Source organism: Salmo salar, chromosome ssa20, assembly GCF_905237065.1.
Source record: "Salmo salar chromosome ssa20, Ssal_v3.1, whole genome shotgun sequence".
In the NCBI taxonomy this organism is placed as follows: Eukaryota; Metazoa; Chordata; class Actinopteri; order Salmoniformes; family Salmonidae; genus Salmo; species Salmo salar.
The window spans coordinates 71,085,201-71,103,819 of NC_059461.1; the positions used below are offsets into that span (position 1 = coordinate 71,085,201).

Sequence of the window (18,619 nt, forward strand, 5' to 3'; positions counted from 1 at the left end):
CTGTGGCCCATAATATGGCCCATTTTGATGTAATAGTGACACCTGAGAACTACAAGGCCTGCTTAAAAAGGCTTTGGGTTTATTTTGATCTATTTACCACTAAGATCTCTTATTTTGGGTAACGTTTCGGGGAGGCATGCATTTACTGTGGAGCTACAGGATGTGTTGTGATGGTCAAACAAAATGGCAGTCAAACAAATAAAAAGCCAGCTTGGCAGTCAGAGCTCCCCCAGAATAAAATATTTGAAGCGATATCACGGACCTCGTTATTTTGTCAAAGCAAATTCCTCCAGTCAAGGTTTTTCCACGGTGAGTCAAACACTGATATTGGATCATGCATCCGATGACAACGGTTACTTTTAGCACACTGTCAGAAAACTACGACAGAAGCATGGCTGTCAGACCACAAGCTTTCAACGACGTGACACTCTCAAGCTCCAAAATGGACTCTTAGTGAAGGTGTGATACATGCAGGGCACACATTTCTACAGACACCAATGTAACCCACCCCATGTCCCCACACTGTGCAGTGCGGCACCAACGTGCTGTGAGGAAAACTGAACAGGACTTCCCTTTTGCTCCCAGAAGGAAAAGCGTGATGAGAATGCCATGTTGGCTGCACTGATGTCATGAGCTGTACCGGATGAGGGGGGAAGAGGGGGGAGGGCAGGAATGGAGAGAAGTGCTGGACAGATGGATGGATCTTCACAATTGAGGCCAAAATCACTGTTTTTTCACTCTAGGGGCCATAAACAGTGGGATAGTGAAAGGGCCACGTGCCGCAGGAAGTGAACTGATCAAGTCTAGGGTACAAAGAAAAGCAAGAGACACAACAGAGGGATAAGGGCTCTCCTAAATATACATAAACATACATAGCTACATACATGAACATATGATTTGTGTGCTTTGTGGCAGACAAAAAGTATCTAGGAAATGTTGATGTCATCACAGTAAAAAACAAACAGAGCACCAATACATAGACATGACCTTAGAGATATTTCTATAAAGAAAACATTCAATGCCAAATACCAGACTGTTGAGAAGCTGCAGTGAGGCGGGTTACAGCGCCCCCCTGTCCCTGCTGAGAGTATTGAATCTGTGGGTTAAGTGGGGGCCTTTACTCTTAATCACATCCGGATGTTGCTCAAACATGGTGCCAACCAAGACAGGCCCCGCCCTTCCCCATGCCCAGGCCTCCTGTCCCAAGGCCTTCTGCCCCATGCCCAGGCCTCATGCCTGGTCCCAGGCCCCATGCCCAGGCCCCATGCCCAGGCCTCCTGTCCCAAGGCCTTCTGCCCCATGCCCAGGCCTCATGCCTGGTCCCAGGCCCCATGCCCAGGCCCCATGCCCAGGCCTCCTGTCCCAAGGCCTTCTGCCCCATGCCCAGGCCCCATGCCCAGGCCTCCTGTCCCAAGGCCTTCTGCCCCATGCCCAGGCCCCATGCCCAGGCCCAATGCCCAGGCCCCATGCTCTACTGTATGTCTGTGTATGAGGAGCAGCCCTGGTCCTAATCCTCTCCCACCACAAGCTCTAATGTGTCTATACTAGGGGGTTGCTGAGGTCTGCTGTGGACACTGGGCAGGCTCGGCCAGGCAGGGGCCAGGGAGACAGGACCAGACTTTGTTTAGGAGGAGCCACGTGGGCATAACGCCTCAGAAGCCAACATCAGGTTGTACAGCCAGGTTGACTCTCTGGTTCCCTCTGAACACACACACACACACACACACACACACACACACACACACACACACACACACACACACACACACACACACACACACACACACACACACACACACACACACACAACTGTACACACATACATATAAACACTGTTTACACAGACACACACATAAACATGTACAAAAACACCATCACAAACATGCACAGTGAGCCATCTAACCTGGATATAGCATGGTAACTGACACTCAAATGTGACTCAGCCACTGTTTTGGGAGAACACCAGTGGACTTAGCTAACAACAGAACAAAGACGTATTGACAATACTGAATCGATGCAGTAAAGAGATAGGCCTATGCCCAGAGATAATGAAAATAAAAGCTGAGGAACAAACTTTAATGTCTATTAATCACTGTGAAACATGACAACTGCTTTCTGACTGACTCGGACAATAAAAGCAGAAATGTACATAGCCTGTTAACAAAGCTTATTGGAAACGTGGTTTGATTTCATATGACAAGGAAGAGGGACAGTCATCTCAGGGATCTACAACTCAACCAACAGTGACAAAACAACACTGAACTTGAGTAATTACTGGTCCACTGAGAGAGAGTTAGAGTTAGGGCAGCCAGTTGGTGTTGACAGAGGAAACAGCACACACTCTTTCTGCATCTCAGATCCACATTGTACTGTAGACAAGGGTCAGGCTGGTCCCCCAACAACAGAAAAGGGAAGTCAACCCACAGATGGCACCCTACACAGGAAATCACAGGATAGCAGACCCATTTTCCACAGATGCAAACTTGGCAAACGTTGTTCATCAATAGGTTCTCTCTCAACAGTTGGTCAGAACAGTAGAATTTCCACAAAATATTATGGGTCAGCATTGCTAATAGCATAGCTCACTATACCAAGTACCAACACACACTGAACAGTTAGCCTGACTTTTCCAACAGGGGCAAGACTCAAAAGACACAAAGGCTCCATTCAACTTCTGCCCAATCTGCCTATGAAAGCCAGTTCCAGACAGCTACCATCACAGCCTTCCTGGCAGACACACTCCTTTCACTTCTATTATTACAGTATTCTACTGGCACACATGCTAAAGCACACAGATCAAACCAAATGAACCAAGTTACATTGGCTAGCACTACACCAAGGCTCAGGCAACAGGCTGTTAGAATAGCTAGCTAGCTAGCATCTCCAGAGCCAAAATGGCTCCCCTTAGCTGAGCTCAGTTGCAGAGAGCGATGGCTAGCCCCTAACACTTCAGCCCTAAAAATAGTGTTACCCGTGGCAGAGACGGCACACTCAGCCCACAGATTCCTCCACAGAAGGCCTCTGGTAGAGACCTCACACTCAGCCCACAGATTCCTCCACAGAAGGCCTCTGGTAGAGACCTCACACTCAGCCCACAGATTCCTCCACAGAAGGCCTCTGGTAGAGACCTCACACTCAGCCCACAGATTCCTTCACAGAAGGCCTATCCCTTTCCCCCAACAATCCTGGAACCACGGCTCCTCCTTTACCTGCTGTCCTCTGTGTAGGTGAGTAGTGTAGAGTTAGGTTTGGTAGATCCAATCCTTCCCTGACCCAAATAAGCCCTTAAAACGTTGCCAGTAACGGGGTTCAACACAGAGTTAGTTGAGAGTGTGTGAAAGAGCTGAGATAGCCAGCAGGTTCACCACACGTCACACAGGGCACAGGCTGGGGAGAGGAGCCCCCTGATAGGCTGACTATTCTCAGAGAGACAAGGTGTCAGCTGTCACGATACTAGGGTCCAGGGGGCTAAAAATAGCTCCCCAGAACCAACACCGCTGCCACCAATACCCCCCTGGTTCCCTGGCTAGCCCCCCACCCAACCCTCAAGAATTCAGGCCAACTAGCAGCCCTCTCAATACCTCCCCTGGTTCCCTGGCTAGCCCCCCACCCAACCCTCAAGAATTCAGGCCCTCTCTCTCACGACAGTTGCTGTCTCCTCAATTGCTCCGTAAGGACCTCAGTGAAGTCAGCCAGCATGTGTGTGTGTGTGTGTGTGTGTGTGTGTGTGTGTGTGTGTGTGTGTGTGTGTGTGTGTGTGTGTGTGTGTGTGTGTGTGTGTGTGTGTGTGTGTGTGTGTGTGTAGCCTGTGTCAAATCTCTGTTGTGACTTATTTGAGGAGTGATGGATGTCTGATAAATGTACTGTGATAAAGTGTTTTTTTTGTTTAACAACAACAAAGGCAGTCTACTCTGAGTGTGTGTCCTACATACCTGAAGGTGCATGTGTGTTTTGATTATGAGGGACGCGTAGTCTTTTCTCCTGTATGCAGGTCTGTCTGAGGCTGGGAGTTGCAGAATGAAATGCGGAAGAGGGGAAACGGAGGAGAAAACCAGAAGCGCTATGACACGGGGCACAGGAAATGATACGGGGCTTGGTGCCTCCCTCACTCTCATACCAGGGAGGAAGCATGCTGTAGAGCACACTGGGTACAACATCAGGTTTCAACCCTCACACATTCTCTCTCTTTCGATGAGGAGAACTGTATTAAACAGTCAACAAGTAAACAAACAGTGTTGCAGTGTCACTAAGGGAAGAGGCACAGAAAACCATATTGATACAATCCAAAGGCACATAAATCAATGCTATTATCTACTCACACCCTCTTAACAAAACAAGCCCTCGGGCCACTTAATATAATATCCAAACTACGTCTCATTATAGTACTATTCTCAATGTTATATCACTAAACACCACTAGAGGGCAACACTTCCTATTCAAGGAAGGCCATGTAAATGTATTCAATGCCCTCACATAGCCACTAGGGGGAGTAAGAATACTGAATATAAACCAGCCTGTATGTTGTGTGACTGCAGCAGCAGCACAAAGACAAAGAGCCGATTCTTCACCAATCATAACAAACTGCCGTCACTCTCCAGAGGAAGAGAGGAAACTAATCCCAATCATGTGCGCCACAAAAGCTTAGTAATAGTATGACACAAGGCTCGGCTGTGTGGGGAGTGAGCTGAGGGGAATCTGGGCAGATCAGTGTTGTACTGTACACTGGACAGGCGTTGCCTGCAGTGCTGAGGGAGAGTGCTTCTAGAAGCTGGCCAGAGAGGTGTGGTTGGATGAAGGGTGGGAACTGCTGCACAAGGCTGAATTTAGAACGTGGAGAATAGAAATACAGTGATGTAACTGAGTTTGTGTGTGTGGTTGCATGCATGCTACGTAAAATCCCAGGACATTTACAGTATTAGGAAAGACTTCCTTCTCGTCTTGTGCACCAGTTGCATGGACTAGTCTACAATCCATGCTTCATCTAGATATGTTAGTGCCACTGAATGAACTTCACATTTTGATGTGTGTGTGTATGTGTATGGGTGTGTACTAATGCATAATAACCTTCTAGATCAGTGGTACAGTATAGTACAGATAGACATATCTGATTTACAACAGTAACTACAAGTTGTTTGGGGCCGGGAAGTGTGTCCACTGGATGATGTGTGTGATGTACGCATGGCAAACAGCAGGATCCAAGAGGAAATGAAGCTATGAGTTTGTCAGCTGGGAATAACAGGAATGACACGCAGATCTGGAATGTCCAACCCCTCTACACTCAACTGCATGGTATTCAACACAATATTCACTGTACCCACGGGGGAAACACATTTTCATTTCAAATACTAAATCTGGGTTACATTTGATTAAAATTCCTGTCAATTCAGAGAATGAATCCGTCGGTCCCCCTCCGGATGAATTCCAATTCAGTTGACAGGAATGTAAAATGAATTGACCATGCTCTGGTAACACACACACACACACACACACACACACACACACACACACACACACACACACACACACACACACACACACACACACAATGATTTCCTCCCTAATCCCTAGTCCTCCAAGTCTTCCAGGTTGATTGGTGTGTATGAACCAGGATGTGAAGAGAAGAGTGCTTCTGTAATACTGTGACCATCTGCTGCCTGGCCTGTTGACAGGAGAGCCTATCCTATTGAGGAAGGGTATCAGGGGAGTAACACAAGTCATCGAGGAATGAACCCTCTCAAATCAGTGCCAAGCACACTAGTTTTCCAACGCTGTTGTGTAACATGGTCATAATAACACAGTCCTGTAGGATGTGTATACGTCCCTGGCTCCTGACGATGACTGAGGTCCCTGGCTCCTGACGTCCCCTGAGGGAGTGACTAACCTAGTTATCTGTCATCAGACATGTCCTGGCCAGCCTCTACATGTCTCCCATCATACACACATTACTACAACTGAGGGCTGTGCCATATTATGGACAAAATATAATATCCCAACATTTTTCTATTTTTTTACGGGATGGTGGTGTTTGTTGTTTTAAGGTTCTTAATGTTTTATGAGTAAGGCATGACCCTAGGATGACAACAAATTAGTTCTACATGGTTTTAATGGGCTTTCTACAATCTAAATCTATACTCAACCAAACTACATGAAAACTGAAAGTGAAGTAGTTCAATTTGTAGAACTTTTTGTTTTAGACGGTATTGTAAAAATCCATACCGTTATGACGATATATCGCCCATTCATTACACATCACCTCTAGTCCAAGTCTTCTACCATCACACACTTTACTCATCTTTCACATTACTACAGAAAGAGACACACACACACAACGTCTACATAAGCCCACAAACACACACTGTTGTTTGTTTAAGGTTTTGTTTTTAAAAACTCCCAAAACACTGACTCCTACAAAGAATAGCCACAGCCAATACATTAGTTAGCTAAGGCACAATGATACCCTTTATGGTAATCACACACACACACACACACACACAGTACCTTGGCAGGCTCCAGTCTATGCTGAGTGTTCTCCTGGCCCATAAGGCAGGTGTTATGAAAGCTATAGTATGAAACACCACATCTGCCAGCTAGTCAGTCCTTATGGAGACCATGATGTTATGTTCAGAATAGAGATCACTATCTGTCAGCTAGTCAGTCCTTATGGAGACCATGATGTTATGTTCAGAATAGAGATCACTATCTGTCAGCTAGTCAGTCCTTATGGAGACCATGATGTTATGTTCAGAATAGAGATCACTATCTGTCAGCTAGTCAGTCCTTATGGAGACCATGATGTTATGTTCAGAATAGAGATCACTATCTGCAGAGCTAGTCAGCCAAGACAATAGAGCATCCTCCCTTGTTCAACCCCTCCCTGTAAGGCACCGAGGTTGTAATGAAGCCAGCCTGGAGTAGAGGGTAACTTGGCCAGAGCTGCTTGTTTAGCTAACGTATGCAAACAGCCCTCCCTCCCCATCCCTCAGTCTCTCCATCTCACAGTCATATTAAGAGAAGCCTCCTCCTGTGTACACACACACAAACACAGACACACACACAGCCTCTGGGTCCTCTCCTCTCTGGGCTCTTGGCCTCAGAGGAGAATCTATTCTTAGCAGCACTGCAGTGTACAGTACACATCCCTGGCGTGGCTAACACAGACTGATAACATCTCTTGAACTGGGAGGAGACACACAGTCACTGACTGTCTGGGTTTCATGGATTTAACTTGTGATTACAAAGCTCAGAATGACATCAGAGATAATGAAGAATGGGGGTACAGAGGGATTTAGAGTGTGTGTGTGTGTGTGTGTGTGTGTGTGTGTGTGTGTGTGTGTGTGTGTGTGTGTGTGTGTGTGTGTGTGTGTGTGTGTGTGTGTGTGTGTGTGTGTGTGTGTGTGTGTGTGTGCGTGCGTCACAGAACTTGAGACAGAATGTGTGATGCGTACCTGGCATCCATTGCTCATCTCCAAACAGAGCCTATGCAGCTGGACCGCCACGAGACTGACCTTGTTTTGACCTACTGTAATGAACACAAGTGGCTATGGAGAAACAGATCAAGTGCCCACATTTTCCATCCCTTATAAGACAAGTGCTGATGTGAACAAAAAAACCTAACGGCAACAATAGCTTAATATTTTCTACATTCCAATGTATTGAGCAGTCTGTGCCCTCACTATCTGATGCCTTTGTACACGTCCCTGCTAATGTTAACCAATGTGCCTCAAATCCACATGACAGCGAGTCCATTAGGAACCATATACTGTACATCAGCACCACTAATCCATAGGAGTACACTGCATTAGAGCTGAGCCCAAATACTTCCACACAGGGCTGTATGTATGTACAGTATGTATGGGTAAGTAGCACTGTATGTGCTATGGGTGAGCAGGCACTGGACAGGCAGACAGACAGAAAGACAGGTAGACAGGCAGACAGTGGCAGACAGGCGGACAGTGGCGAACAGACATGCAGGCAGTGGTAGACAGGCAGACAGTGGTAGACAGGCAGACAGACAGGCAGACAGTAGCAGACAGGCAGGCAGACAGTGGAAAACAGGCAGGCAGACAGTGGAAAACAGGCAGGCAGACAGTGGCAGACAGGCAGGCAGGCAGGCAGACAGTGGCAGACAGGCAGGCAGGCAGGCAGACAGAGAGAGACCACGCCTGACCGTGCTCCAGTCGCCATGTCTCCACTGTGATCCAGGGTGGAAGATCTAGGTCACTGTCGCACACACACACACACACACACACACACACACACACACACACACACACACACACACACACACACACACACTAAAGACATACTACATAACATTCTGTCAGTAAGACTGATGACCAATGATCATTACACACACATTAGATTGTTATGATGACACATTATTACTATTGACAGTAATTATTGACTGTGTTATTACCCATTGTAAAACAGTCTGCCCTAAACTGTACTGTGCCTATACATTTCGTGCATACAGGCAGAAGCTGGAATTTAAATTTACAAGCGCATAACTGGCCTGAGGGCTTGGCCATGTTAAAAGATATTGATGTTGATCCCTCTCTCTCCACTCCTAACCCCAACCCCAGATCTATGTTGCTCACTCGTCTAGTTATTGAGCGGCCACCCCAGCACAACCCATCCCAGCTGACAGAGCAGAATGTGATTGGCTCTTGATGTGCTCGTGACCCGATAGAACTTCTCCCCTGACTATTGCCCCTGCACACAGGGTCAGAGGTCAGAGGCCACATTCCACAGAGATTACAGCAGCAGCCACATAGAATTAGCCTGCCTGTCCAGGCTGCTGTGGAAACAAGCAGCGATTGTGGCGTTGCAGTGCCTGTACCCAGAAGGAAGGGCTAGAGGGGAGGAGAGATGAAAGGAGGAGAGGGGGAGGAGGAGAGGAGAAGAGGAGGTAGGAAGAATGGAGGGGAGGGTTCTTGTATGTGTGTACTGTAGTACTGTGTGTGTGCAACCCTTCTGCTAACAGCTGAACACAGCTGTGTCTACTAACGTCAGCCCTGACCTGGCCTATAGTCTAGCTGTAACTGACCTGGCCTGTAGTCTAGCTGTAACTGACCTGGCCTATAGTCTAGCTGTAACTGACCTGGCCTGTAGTCTAGCTGTAACTGACCTGGCCTATAGCCTAGCTGTAACTGACCTGGCCTATAGTCTAGCTGTAACTGACCTGGCCTATAGCCTAGCTGTAACTGACCTGGCCTGTAGTCTAGCTGTAACTGACCTGGCCTATAGTCTAGCTGTAACTGACCTGGCCTGTAGTCTAGCTGTAACTGACCTGGCCTATAGCCTAGCTGTAACTGACCTGGCCTATAGTCTAGCTGTAACTGACCTGGCATATAGCCTAGCTGTAACTGACCTAGACTATAGCCTAGCTGTAACTGACCTGGCCTATAGCCTATAGCCTAGCTGTAACTGACCTGGCCTATAGCCTAGCTGTAACTGACCTGGACTATAGTCTAGCTGTAACTGACCTGGACTATAGTCTAGCTGTAACTGACCTGGCCTATAGCCTAGCTGTAACTGACCTGGCCTATAGCCTAGCTGTAACTGACCTGGCCTATAGCCTAGCTGTAACTGACCTGGCCTATAGCCTAGCTGTAACTGACCTGGACTATAGCCTATAGCCTAGCTGTAACTGACCTGGCCTATAGCCTAGCTGTGACTGACCTGGACTATAGCCTAGCTGTAACTAACCTGGCCTATAGCCTAGCTGTAACTGACCTGGACTATAGCCTAGCTGTAACTGACCTGGCCTATAGTCTAGCTGTAACTGACCTGGCCTATAGCCTAGCTGTAACTGACCTGGCCTATAGTCTAGCTGTAACTGACCTGACCTATAGTCTAGCTGTAACTGACCTGCCCTATAGTCTAGCTGTAACTGACCTGGCCTATAGCCTAGCTGTAACTGACCTGACCTATAGCCTAGCTGTAACTAACCTAGCCTATAGTCTAGCTGTAACTAACCTCGCCTATAGCCTAGCTGTAACTGACCTGGACTATAGTCTAGCTGTAACTGACCTGACTTATAGCCTAGCTGTAACTGACCTGGCCTATAGCCTAGCTGTAACTGACCTGGCCTATAGTCTAGCTGTGACTGACCTGGCCTATAGCCTAGCTGTAACTGACCTGGCCTATAGTCTAGCTGTAACTGACCTGGACTATAGCCTAGCTGTAAGTGACCTGGCCTATAGCCTAGCTGTAACTGACCTGGCCTATAGCCTAGCTGTAACTGACCTGGACGATAGCCTAGCTGTAACTGACCTGGACTATAGCCTAGCTGTAACTGACCCTGGCCTATAGCCTAGCTGTAACTGACCTGGCCTATAGCCTAGCTGTAACTGACCTGGACTATAGCCTAGCTGTAACTGACCTGGCCTATAGCCTAGCTGTAACTGACCTGCCCTATAGTCTAGCTGTAACTGACCTGGACTATAGCCTAGCTGTAACTGACCTGCCCTATAGTCTAGCTGTAACTGACCTGCCCTATAGCCTAGCTGTAACTAACCTGGCCTATAGCCTAGCTGTAACTGACCTGGCCTATAGCCTAGCTGTAACTGACCTGGACTATAGTCTAGCTGTAACTGACCTGGCCTATAGTCTAGCTGTAACTGACCTGGACTATAGTCTAGCTGTAACTGACCTGGCCTATAGCCTAGCTGTAACTGACCTGGCCTATAGCCTAGCTGTAACTGACCTGGCCTATAGCCTAGCTGTAACTGACCTGGCCTATAGCCTAGCTGTAACTGACCTGGACTATAGCCTATAGCCTAGCTGTAACTGACCTGGCCTATAGCCTAGCTGTGACTGACCTGGACTATAGCCTAGCTGTAACTAACCTGGCCTATAGCCTAGCTGTAACTGACCTGGACTATAGCCTAGCTGTAACTGACCTGGCCTATAGTCTAGCTGTAACTGACCTGGCCTATAGCCTAGCTGTAACTGACCTGGCCTATAGTCTAGCTGTAACTGACCTGACCTATAGTCTAGCTGTAACTGACCTGCCCTATAGTCTAGCTGTAACTGACCTGGCCTATAGCCTAGCTGTAACTGACCTGACCTATAGCCTAGCTGTAACTAACCTAGCCTATAGTCTAGCTGTAACTAACCTGGCCTATAGCCTAGCTGTAACTGACCTGGACTATAGTCTAGCTGTAACTGACCTGACTTATAGCCTAGCTGTAACTGACCTGGCCTATAGCCTAGCTGTAACTGACCTGGCCTATAGTCTAGCTGTGACTGACCTGGCCTATAGCCTAGCTGTAACTGACCTGGCCTATAGTCTAGCTGTAACTGACCTGGACTATAGCCTAGCTGTAAGTGACCTGGCCTATAGCCTAGCTGTAACTGACCTGGCCTATAGCCTAGCTGTAACTGACCTGGACGATAGCCTAGCTGTAACTGACCTGGACTATAGCCTAGCTGTAACTGACCTGGCCTATAGCCTAGCTGTAACTGACCTGGCCTATAGCCTAGCTGTAACTGACCTGGACTATAGCCTAGCTGTAACTGACCTGGCCTATAGCCTAGCTGTAACTGACCTGCCCTATAGTCTAGCTGTAACTGACCTGGACTATAGCCTAGCTGTAACTGACCTGCCCTATAGTCTAGCTGTAACTGACCTGCCCTATAGCCTAGCTGTAACTAACCTGGCCTATAGCCTAGCTGTAACTGACCTGGCCTATAGCCTAGCTGTAACTGACCTGGACTATAGTCTAGCTGTAACTGACCTGGCCTATAGTCTAGCTGTAACTGACCTGGCCTATAGCCTAGCTGTAACTGACCTGGCCTATAGCCTAGCTGTAACTGACCTGGCCTATAGCCTAGCTGTAACTGACCTGGACTATAGCCTAGCTGTAACTGACCTGGACTATAGCCTAGCTGTAACTGACCTGCCCTATAGTCTAGCTGTAACTGACCTGCCCTATAGCCTAGCTGTAACTAACCTGGCCTATAGCCTAGCTGTGGCTGACCTGGCCTGTATTCTAGCTGTGGCTGACCTGGCCTATAGTCTAACTGTGGCTGACCTGGCCTATAGTTTAACTGTGGCTGACCTGGCATATAGCCTAGCTGTAACTGACCTGGCCTATAGCCTAGCTGTAACTAACCTGGCATATAGTCTAACTGTGGCTGACCTGGCCTGTAGTCTAGCTGTGACTGACTTGGCCTATAGCCTAGCTGTAACTAACCTGGCATATAGTCTAGCTGTGACCTACTTGCCTATAGTCTAGCTGTAACTGACCTGGCCTATAGCCTAGCTGTAAATAACCTGGCATATAGTCTAGCTGTGACTGACCTGGCCTATAGTCTAACTGTGGCTGACCTGGCCTATAGTTTAGCTGTGACTGACCTGGCCTGTAGTCTAGCTGTGACTGACCTGGCCTATAACCTAGCTGTGACTGACCTGGCCTATAGCCTAGCTGTAACTAACCTGGCCTATAGCCTAGCTGTAACTGACCTGGCCTATAGCCTAGCTGTGATTGACCTGGCCTATAGTCTAACTGTGACTGACCTGGCCTATAACCTAGCTGTGACTGACCTGGCCTGTAGTCTAACTGTGACTGACCTGGCCTATAGCGTAGCTGTAACTGACCTGGCCTATAGCCTAGCTGTGATTGACCTGGCCTATAGTCTAACTGTGACTGACCTGGCCTATAACCTAGCTGTGACTGACCTGGCCTGTAGTCTAGCTGTAACTGACCTGGCCTGTAGTCTAACTGTGACTGACCTGGCCTATAGCGTAGCTGTAACTGACCTGGCCTATAGCCTAGCTGTAACTGACCTGGACTATAGCCTAGCTGTAACTGACCTGGCCTATAGCCTATAGCCTAGCTGTAACTGACCTGGCCTATAGCCTAGCTGTAACTGACCTGGACTATAGTCTAGCTGTAACTGACCTGGACTATAGTCTAGCTGTAACTGACCTGGCCTATAGCCTAGCTGTAACTGACCTGGCCTATAGCCTAGCTGTAACTGACCTGGCCTATAGCCTAGCTGTAACTGACCTGGCCTATAGCCTAGCTGTAACTGACCTGGACTATAGCCTAGCTGTGACTGACCTGGACTATAGCCTAGCTGTAACTAACCTGGCCTATAGCCTAGCTGTAACTGACCTGGACTATAGCCTAGCTGTAACTGACCTGGCCTATAGTCTAGCTGTAACTGACCTGGCCTATAGCCTAGCTGTAACTGACCTGGCCTATAGTCTAGCTGTAACTGACCTGACCTATAGTCTAGCTGTAACTGACCTGCCCTATAGTCTAGCTGTAACTGACCTGGCCTATAGCCTAGCTGTAACTGACCTGACCTATAGCCTAGCTGTAACTAACCTGGCCTATAGTCTAGCTGTAACTAACCTGGCCTATAGCCTAGCTGTAACTGACCTGGACTATAGTCTAGCTGTAACTGACCTGACTTATAGCCTAGCTGTAACTGACCTGGCCTATAGCCTAGCTGTAACTGACCTGGCCTATAGTCTAGCTGTGACTGACCTGGCCTATAGCCTAGCTGTAACTGACCTGGCCTATAGTCTAGCTGTAACTGACCTGGACTATAGCCTAGCTGTAAGTGACCTGGCCTATAGCCTAGCTGTAACTGACCTGGCCTATAGCCTAGCTGTAACTGACCTGGCCTATAGCCTAGCTGTAACTGACCTGGACTATAGCCTAGCTGTAACTGACCTGGACTATAGCCTAGCTGTAACTGACCTGCCCTATAGTCTAGCTGTAACTGACCTGCCCTATAGCCTAGCTGTAACTAACCTGGCCTATAGCCTAGCTGTAACTGACCTGGCCTATAGCCTAGCTGTAACTGACCTGGCCTATAGCCTAGCTGTAACTGACCTGGACTATAGTCTAGCTGTAACTGACCTGGCCTATAGTCTAGCTGTAACTGACCTGGCCTATAGCCTAGCTGTAACTGACCTGGCCTATAGCCTAGCTGTAACTGACCTGGCCTATAGCCTAGCTGTAACTAACCTGGCATATAGTCTAACTGTGGCTGACCTGGCCTGTAGTCTAGCTGTGACTGACTTGGCCTATAGCCTAGCTGTAACTAACCTGGCATATAGTCTAGCTGTGACCTACTTGCCTATAGTCTAGCTGTAACTGACCTGGCCTATAGCCTAGCTGTAAATAACCTGGCATATAGTCTAGCTGTGACTGACCTGGCCTATAGTCTAACTGTGGCTGACCTGGCCTATAGTTTAGCTGTGACTGACCTGGCCTGTAGTCTAGCTGTGACTGACCTGGCCTATAACCTAGCTGTGACTGACCTGGCCTATAGCCTAGCTGTAACTAACCTGGCCTATAGCCTAGCTGTAACTGACCTGGCCTATAGCCTAGCTGTGATTGACCTGGCCTATAGTCTAACTGTGACTGACCTGGCCTATAACCTAGCTGTGACTGACCTGGCCTGTAGTCTAACTGTGACTGACCTGGCCTATAGCGTAGCTGTAACTGACCTGGCCTATAGCCTAGCTGTGATTGACCTGGCCTATAGTCTAACTGTGACTGACCTGGCCTATAACCTAGCTGTGACTGACCTGGCCTGTAGTCTAACTGTAACTGACCTGGCCTGTAGTCTAACTGTGACTGACCTGGCCTATAGCGTAGCTGTAACTGACCTGGCCTATAGCCTAGCTGTAACTGACCTGGACTATAGCCTAGCTGTAACTGACCTGGCCTATAGCCTATAGCCTAGCTGTAACTGACCTGGCCTATAGCCTAGCTGTAACTGACCTGGACTATAGTCTAGCTGTAACTGACCTGGACTATAGTCTAGCTGTAACTGACCTGGCCTATAGCCTAGCTGTAACTGACCTGGCCTATAGCCTAGCTGTAACTGACCTGGCCTATAGCCTAGCTGTAACTGACCTGGCCTATAGCCTAGCTGTAACTGACCTGGACTATAGCCTAGCTGTGACTGACCTGGACTATAGCCTAGCTGTAACTAACCTGGCCTATAGCCTAGCTGTAACTGACCTGGACTATAGCCTAGCTGTAACTGACCTGGCCTATAGTCTAGCTGTAACTGACCTGGCCTATAGCCTAGCTGTAACTGACCTGGCCTATAGTCTAGCTGTAACTGACCTGACCTATAGTCTAGCTGTAACTGACCTGCCCTATAGTCTAGCTGTAACTGACCTGGCCTATAGCCTAGCTGTAACTGACCTGACCTATAGCCTAGCTGTAACTAACCTGGCCTATAGTCTAGCTGTAACTAACCTGGCCTATAGCCTAGCTGTAACTGACCTGGACTATAGTCTAGCTGTAACTGACCTGACTTATAGCCTAGCTGTAACCGACCTGGCCTATAGCCTAGCTGTAACTGACCTGGCCTATAGTCTAGCTGTGACTGACCTGGCCTATAGCCTAGCTGTAACTGACCTGGCCTATAGTCTAGCTGTAACTGACCTGGACTATAGCCTAGCTGTAAGTGACCTGGCCTATAGCCTAGCTGTAACTGACCTGGCCTATAGCCTAGCTGTAACTGACCTGGCCTATAGCCTAGCTGTAACTGACCTGGACTATAGCCTAGCTGTAACTGACCTGGACTATAGCCTAGCTGTAACTGACCTGCCCTATAGTCTAGCTGTAACTGACCTGCCCTATAGCCTAGCTGTAACTAACCTGGCCTATAGCCTAGCTGTAACTGACCTGGCCTATAGCCTAGCTGTAACTGACCTGGCCTATAGTCTAGCTGTAACTGACCTGGCCTATAGCCTAGCTGTAACTGACCTGGCCTATAGCCTAGCTGTAACTGACCTGGCCTATAGCCTAGCTGTAACTGACCTGGACTATAGCCTAGCTGTAACTGACCTGGACTATAGCCTAGCTGTAACTGACCTGCCCTATAGTCTAGCTGTAACTGACCTGCCCTATAGCCTAGCTGTAACTAACCTGGCCTATAGCCTAGCTGTGGCTGACCTGGCGTGTATTCTAGCTGTGGCTGACCTGGCCTATAGTCTAACTGTGGCTGACCTGGCCTATAGTTTAACTGTGGCTGACCTGGCATATAGCCTAGCTGTAACTGACCTGGCCTATAGCCTAGCTGTAACTAACCTGGCATATAGTCTAACTGTGGCTGACCTGGCCTGTAGTCTAGCTGTGACTGACTTGGCCTATAGCCTAGCTGTAACTAACCTGGCATATAGTCTAGCTGTGACCTACTTGCCTATAGTCTAGCTGTAACTGACCTGGCCTATAGCCTAGCTGTAAATAACCTGGCATATAGTCTAGCTGTGACTGACCTGGCCTATAGTCTAACTGTGGCTGACCTGGCCTATAGTTTAGCTGTGACTGACCTGGCCTGTAGTCTAGCTGTGACTGACCTGGCCTATAACCTAGCTGTGACTGACCTGGCCTATAGCCTAGCTGTAACTAACCTGGCCTATAGCCTAGCTGTAACTGACCTGGCCTATAGCCTAGCTGTGATTGACCTGGCCTATAGTCTAACTGTGACTGACCTGGCCTATAACCTAGCTGTGACTGACCTGGCCTGTAGTCTAACTGTGACTGACCTGGCCTATAGCCTAGCTGTAACTGACCTGGCCTGTAGTCTAACTGTGACTGACCTGGCCTAGCTCATTGGTTAGAGATCTACCGCTCAGATGTTTTTTAAACATTCAAAAAAAATATAAGACTATGCAGCATTAACCAATTAAAAACTGTTCTGCAGTAATGAGCTTTGCAGTAGGCTGTAGGCCCAATACATTATCACTGCATATTGGCTATGCTTGAATTGCCCTGACAATGGTGTTCTTCTCAGACCATTTTGAAATTATATTTTAATAAAATGTAGGTATATGATCACACATATGTGTTGTATTACTTGTGAGGAACAGCTGAGTGAGCATAATAAATAAATATAAATATACTGAACAAAAATATAAATGCAAAAATGTCAATGATTTTATTGAGTTACAGATCATATAAGGGAAATCAGTCAATTGAAATAAGATCATTAGGCCCTAATTTATGGATTTCACATGGTTGGGTAAGAGCACAGCCATGATTGAGCCTGGGAGGGCACAAGGTGCAACTGTGTAATGATCATGCTGTTTAATCAGCTTCTTGACATGCCACACCTGTCAGGTGGATGGATTATCTTGGAAAATTAGAAATGTTCACTAACAGGGATGGAAACAAATTTGTGGCCAAAATTTGAGATAAATACTTTTTTTGTGAGTATGGAACATTTCTGGGATATTTAATTTCAGCTCATGAAACATGGGACCAACACTTTACATGTTGCATTTATATTTTTGTTCAGTGTATAATTTTTTTACTGGACTGATGGCCAGCATCTGATGGTCAGTCTGAGGGGAGGGAGTAGCGGTGAAGCTGCCTCTCACCCGACTCACCGTCCCTTCGCTCGCCCTCCATCCGCTGAGAAAAAGGGACAGTCTTCCAGCTGATGGTGAAACTCAAGTCGCACTGCATTATTTCTGCCTCATGCACCAATTCACGTTGTTACTCCTATGACCAGAAAAAGTGAAATATTCCTCGATATTAAAAAAGACACAAGCCGCTAATAATAACAACACAAGCTTATGGGAAAACTGGGCTGTAGTCATTCATTACAGCTGCAGTGCTGGTTGTAGTGTTAAGTGGATGTAGACAGAACGGACGTTTTATGACTTATAAAAGTGTTGAACAAAGTGTTGACAGTGCTGAACAACAACTTAAACATGAACTTACTGATAAAAACAGCAGCTGTTTTCTGTATTCGTTGAGTCTCTTTCTAGTCCTGTTTTAAAATCTCACAGTATCAACTTTGCTGTGTTAGGGGCTTATTTTTACAGTCTATGGCTCGAGGAAACCGTGCAGACGCTGTGATCTGAGCTATCTGATTGGCCAGCGGTAGGCCTATAGATGCACTTGATTTGCTCTCTGGGCCTGCCAGGTAGGCGGAGTTCTACCTTCAGACACATGAAATGGTTCAACATGGGAACCGTTTGCCTTGCCGGCCCCAGGGCTGCTGAATCAAGTGCACCTTTCACCAACAGCACTAGGGCTGCTGAATCAAGTGCACCTAACACCAACAGCACTAGGGCTGCTGAATCAAGTGCACCTAACACCAACAGCACTAGGGCTGCTGAATCAAGTGCACCTTTCACCAACAGCACTAGGGCTGCTGAATCAAGTGCACCTAACACCAACAGCACTAGGGCTGCTGAATCAAGTGCACCTTTCACCAACAGCACTAGGGCTGCTGAATCAAGTGCACCTAACACCAACAGCACTAGGGCTGCTGAATCAAGTGCACCTAACACCAACAGCACTAGGGCTGCTGAATCAAGTGCACCTAACACCAACAGGGCAAAACTATCAAAAAATGCACACACATATGGTCCCAAGTCAAGTTAGAACTATAGATTTAAAAAGCCAGTCTTCCTGTGTCCTGTATAGTGGTCAGTGATGGACTTTGGTGATTGTAATAAGATTGTTCAGCTTAGCTGTGCGTTGGGCCACAGTGATTAGATTTACAGTCTCTAGGTTTGTTTAGTTTAGTAGGGAAATATTAAATTGGGAGATTGGGAGAAAATGAGAGGGAGTGTGACGGTATGAACACACTCACATAGACCAACATGTGTGCACACACAGGC

At 47.6% G+C, this 18,619-nt stretch overlaps 1 protein-coding gene across 5 annotated transcripts in view; it reads right to left on the reverse strand.

Moving 5' to 3' along the window:
* Positions 1 to 18,619, reverse strand: part of LOC106581247 (unconventional myosin-XVIIIa) — a 182,775-nt gene that overhangs the window by 115,205 nt on the left and 48,951 nt on the right. Inside the window, exons 1-2 of one of the 5 annotated variants that reach the window (XM_045703879.1) lie at positions 3,210 to 3,376; positions 573 to 803 (exon numbers count right to left, since the gene is read on the reverse strand). The exons of 3 other annotated variants lie outside the window; for them this stretch is intronic. In XM_045703879.1, coding sequence (XP_045559835.1) covers positions 573 to 611 — 39 coding nt within the window. In that variant the 5' untranslated portion in view covers positions 612 to 803; positions 3,210 to 3,376. Of the gene's footprint in view, positions 1 to 572; positions 804 to 3,209; positions 3,377 to 3,932; positions 4,071 to 18,619 lie in introns of those variants that run through there. One more of the 5 variants, XM_014163172.2, reaches the window with a different exon arrangement.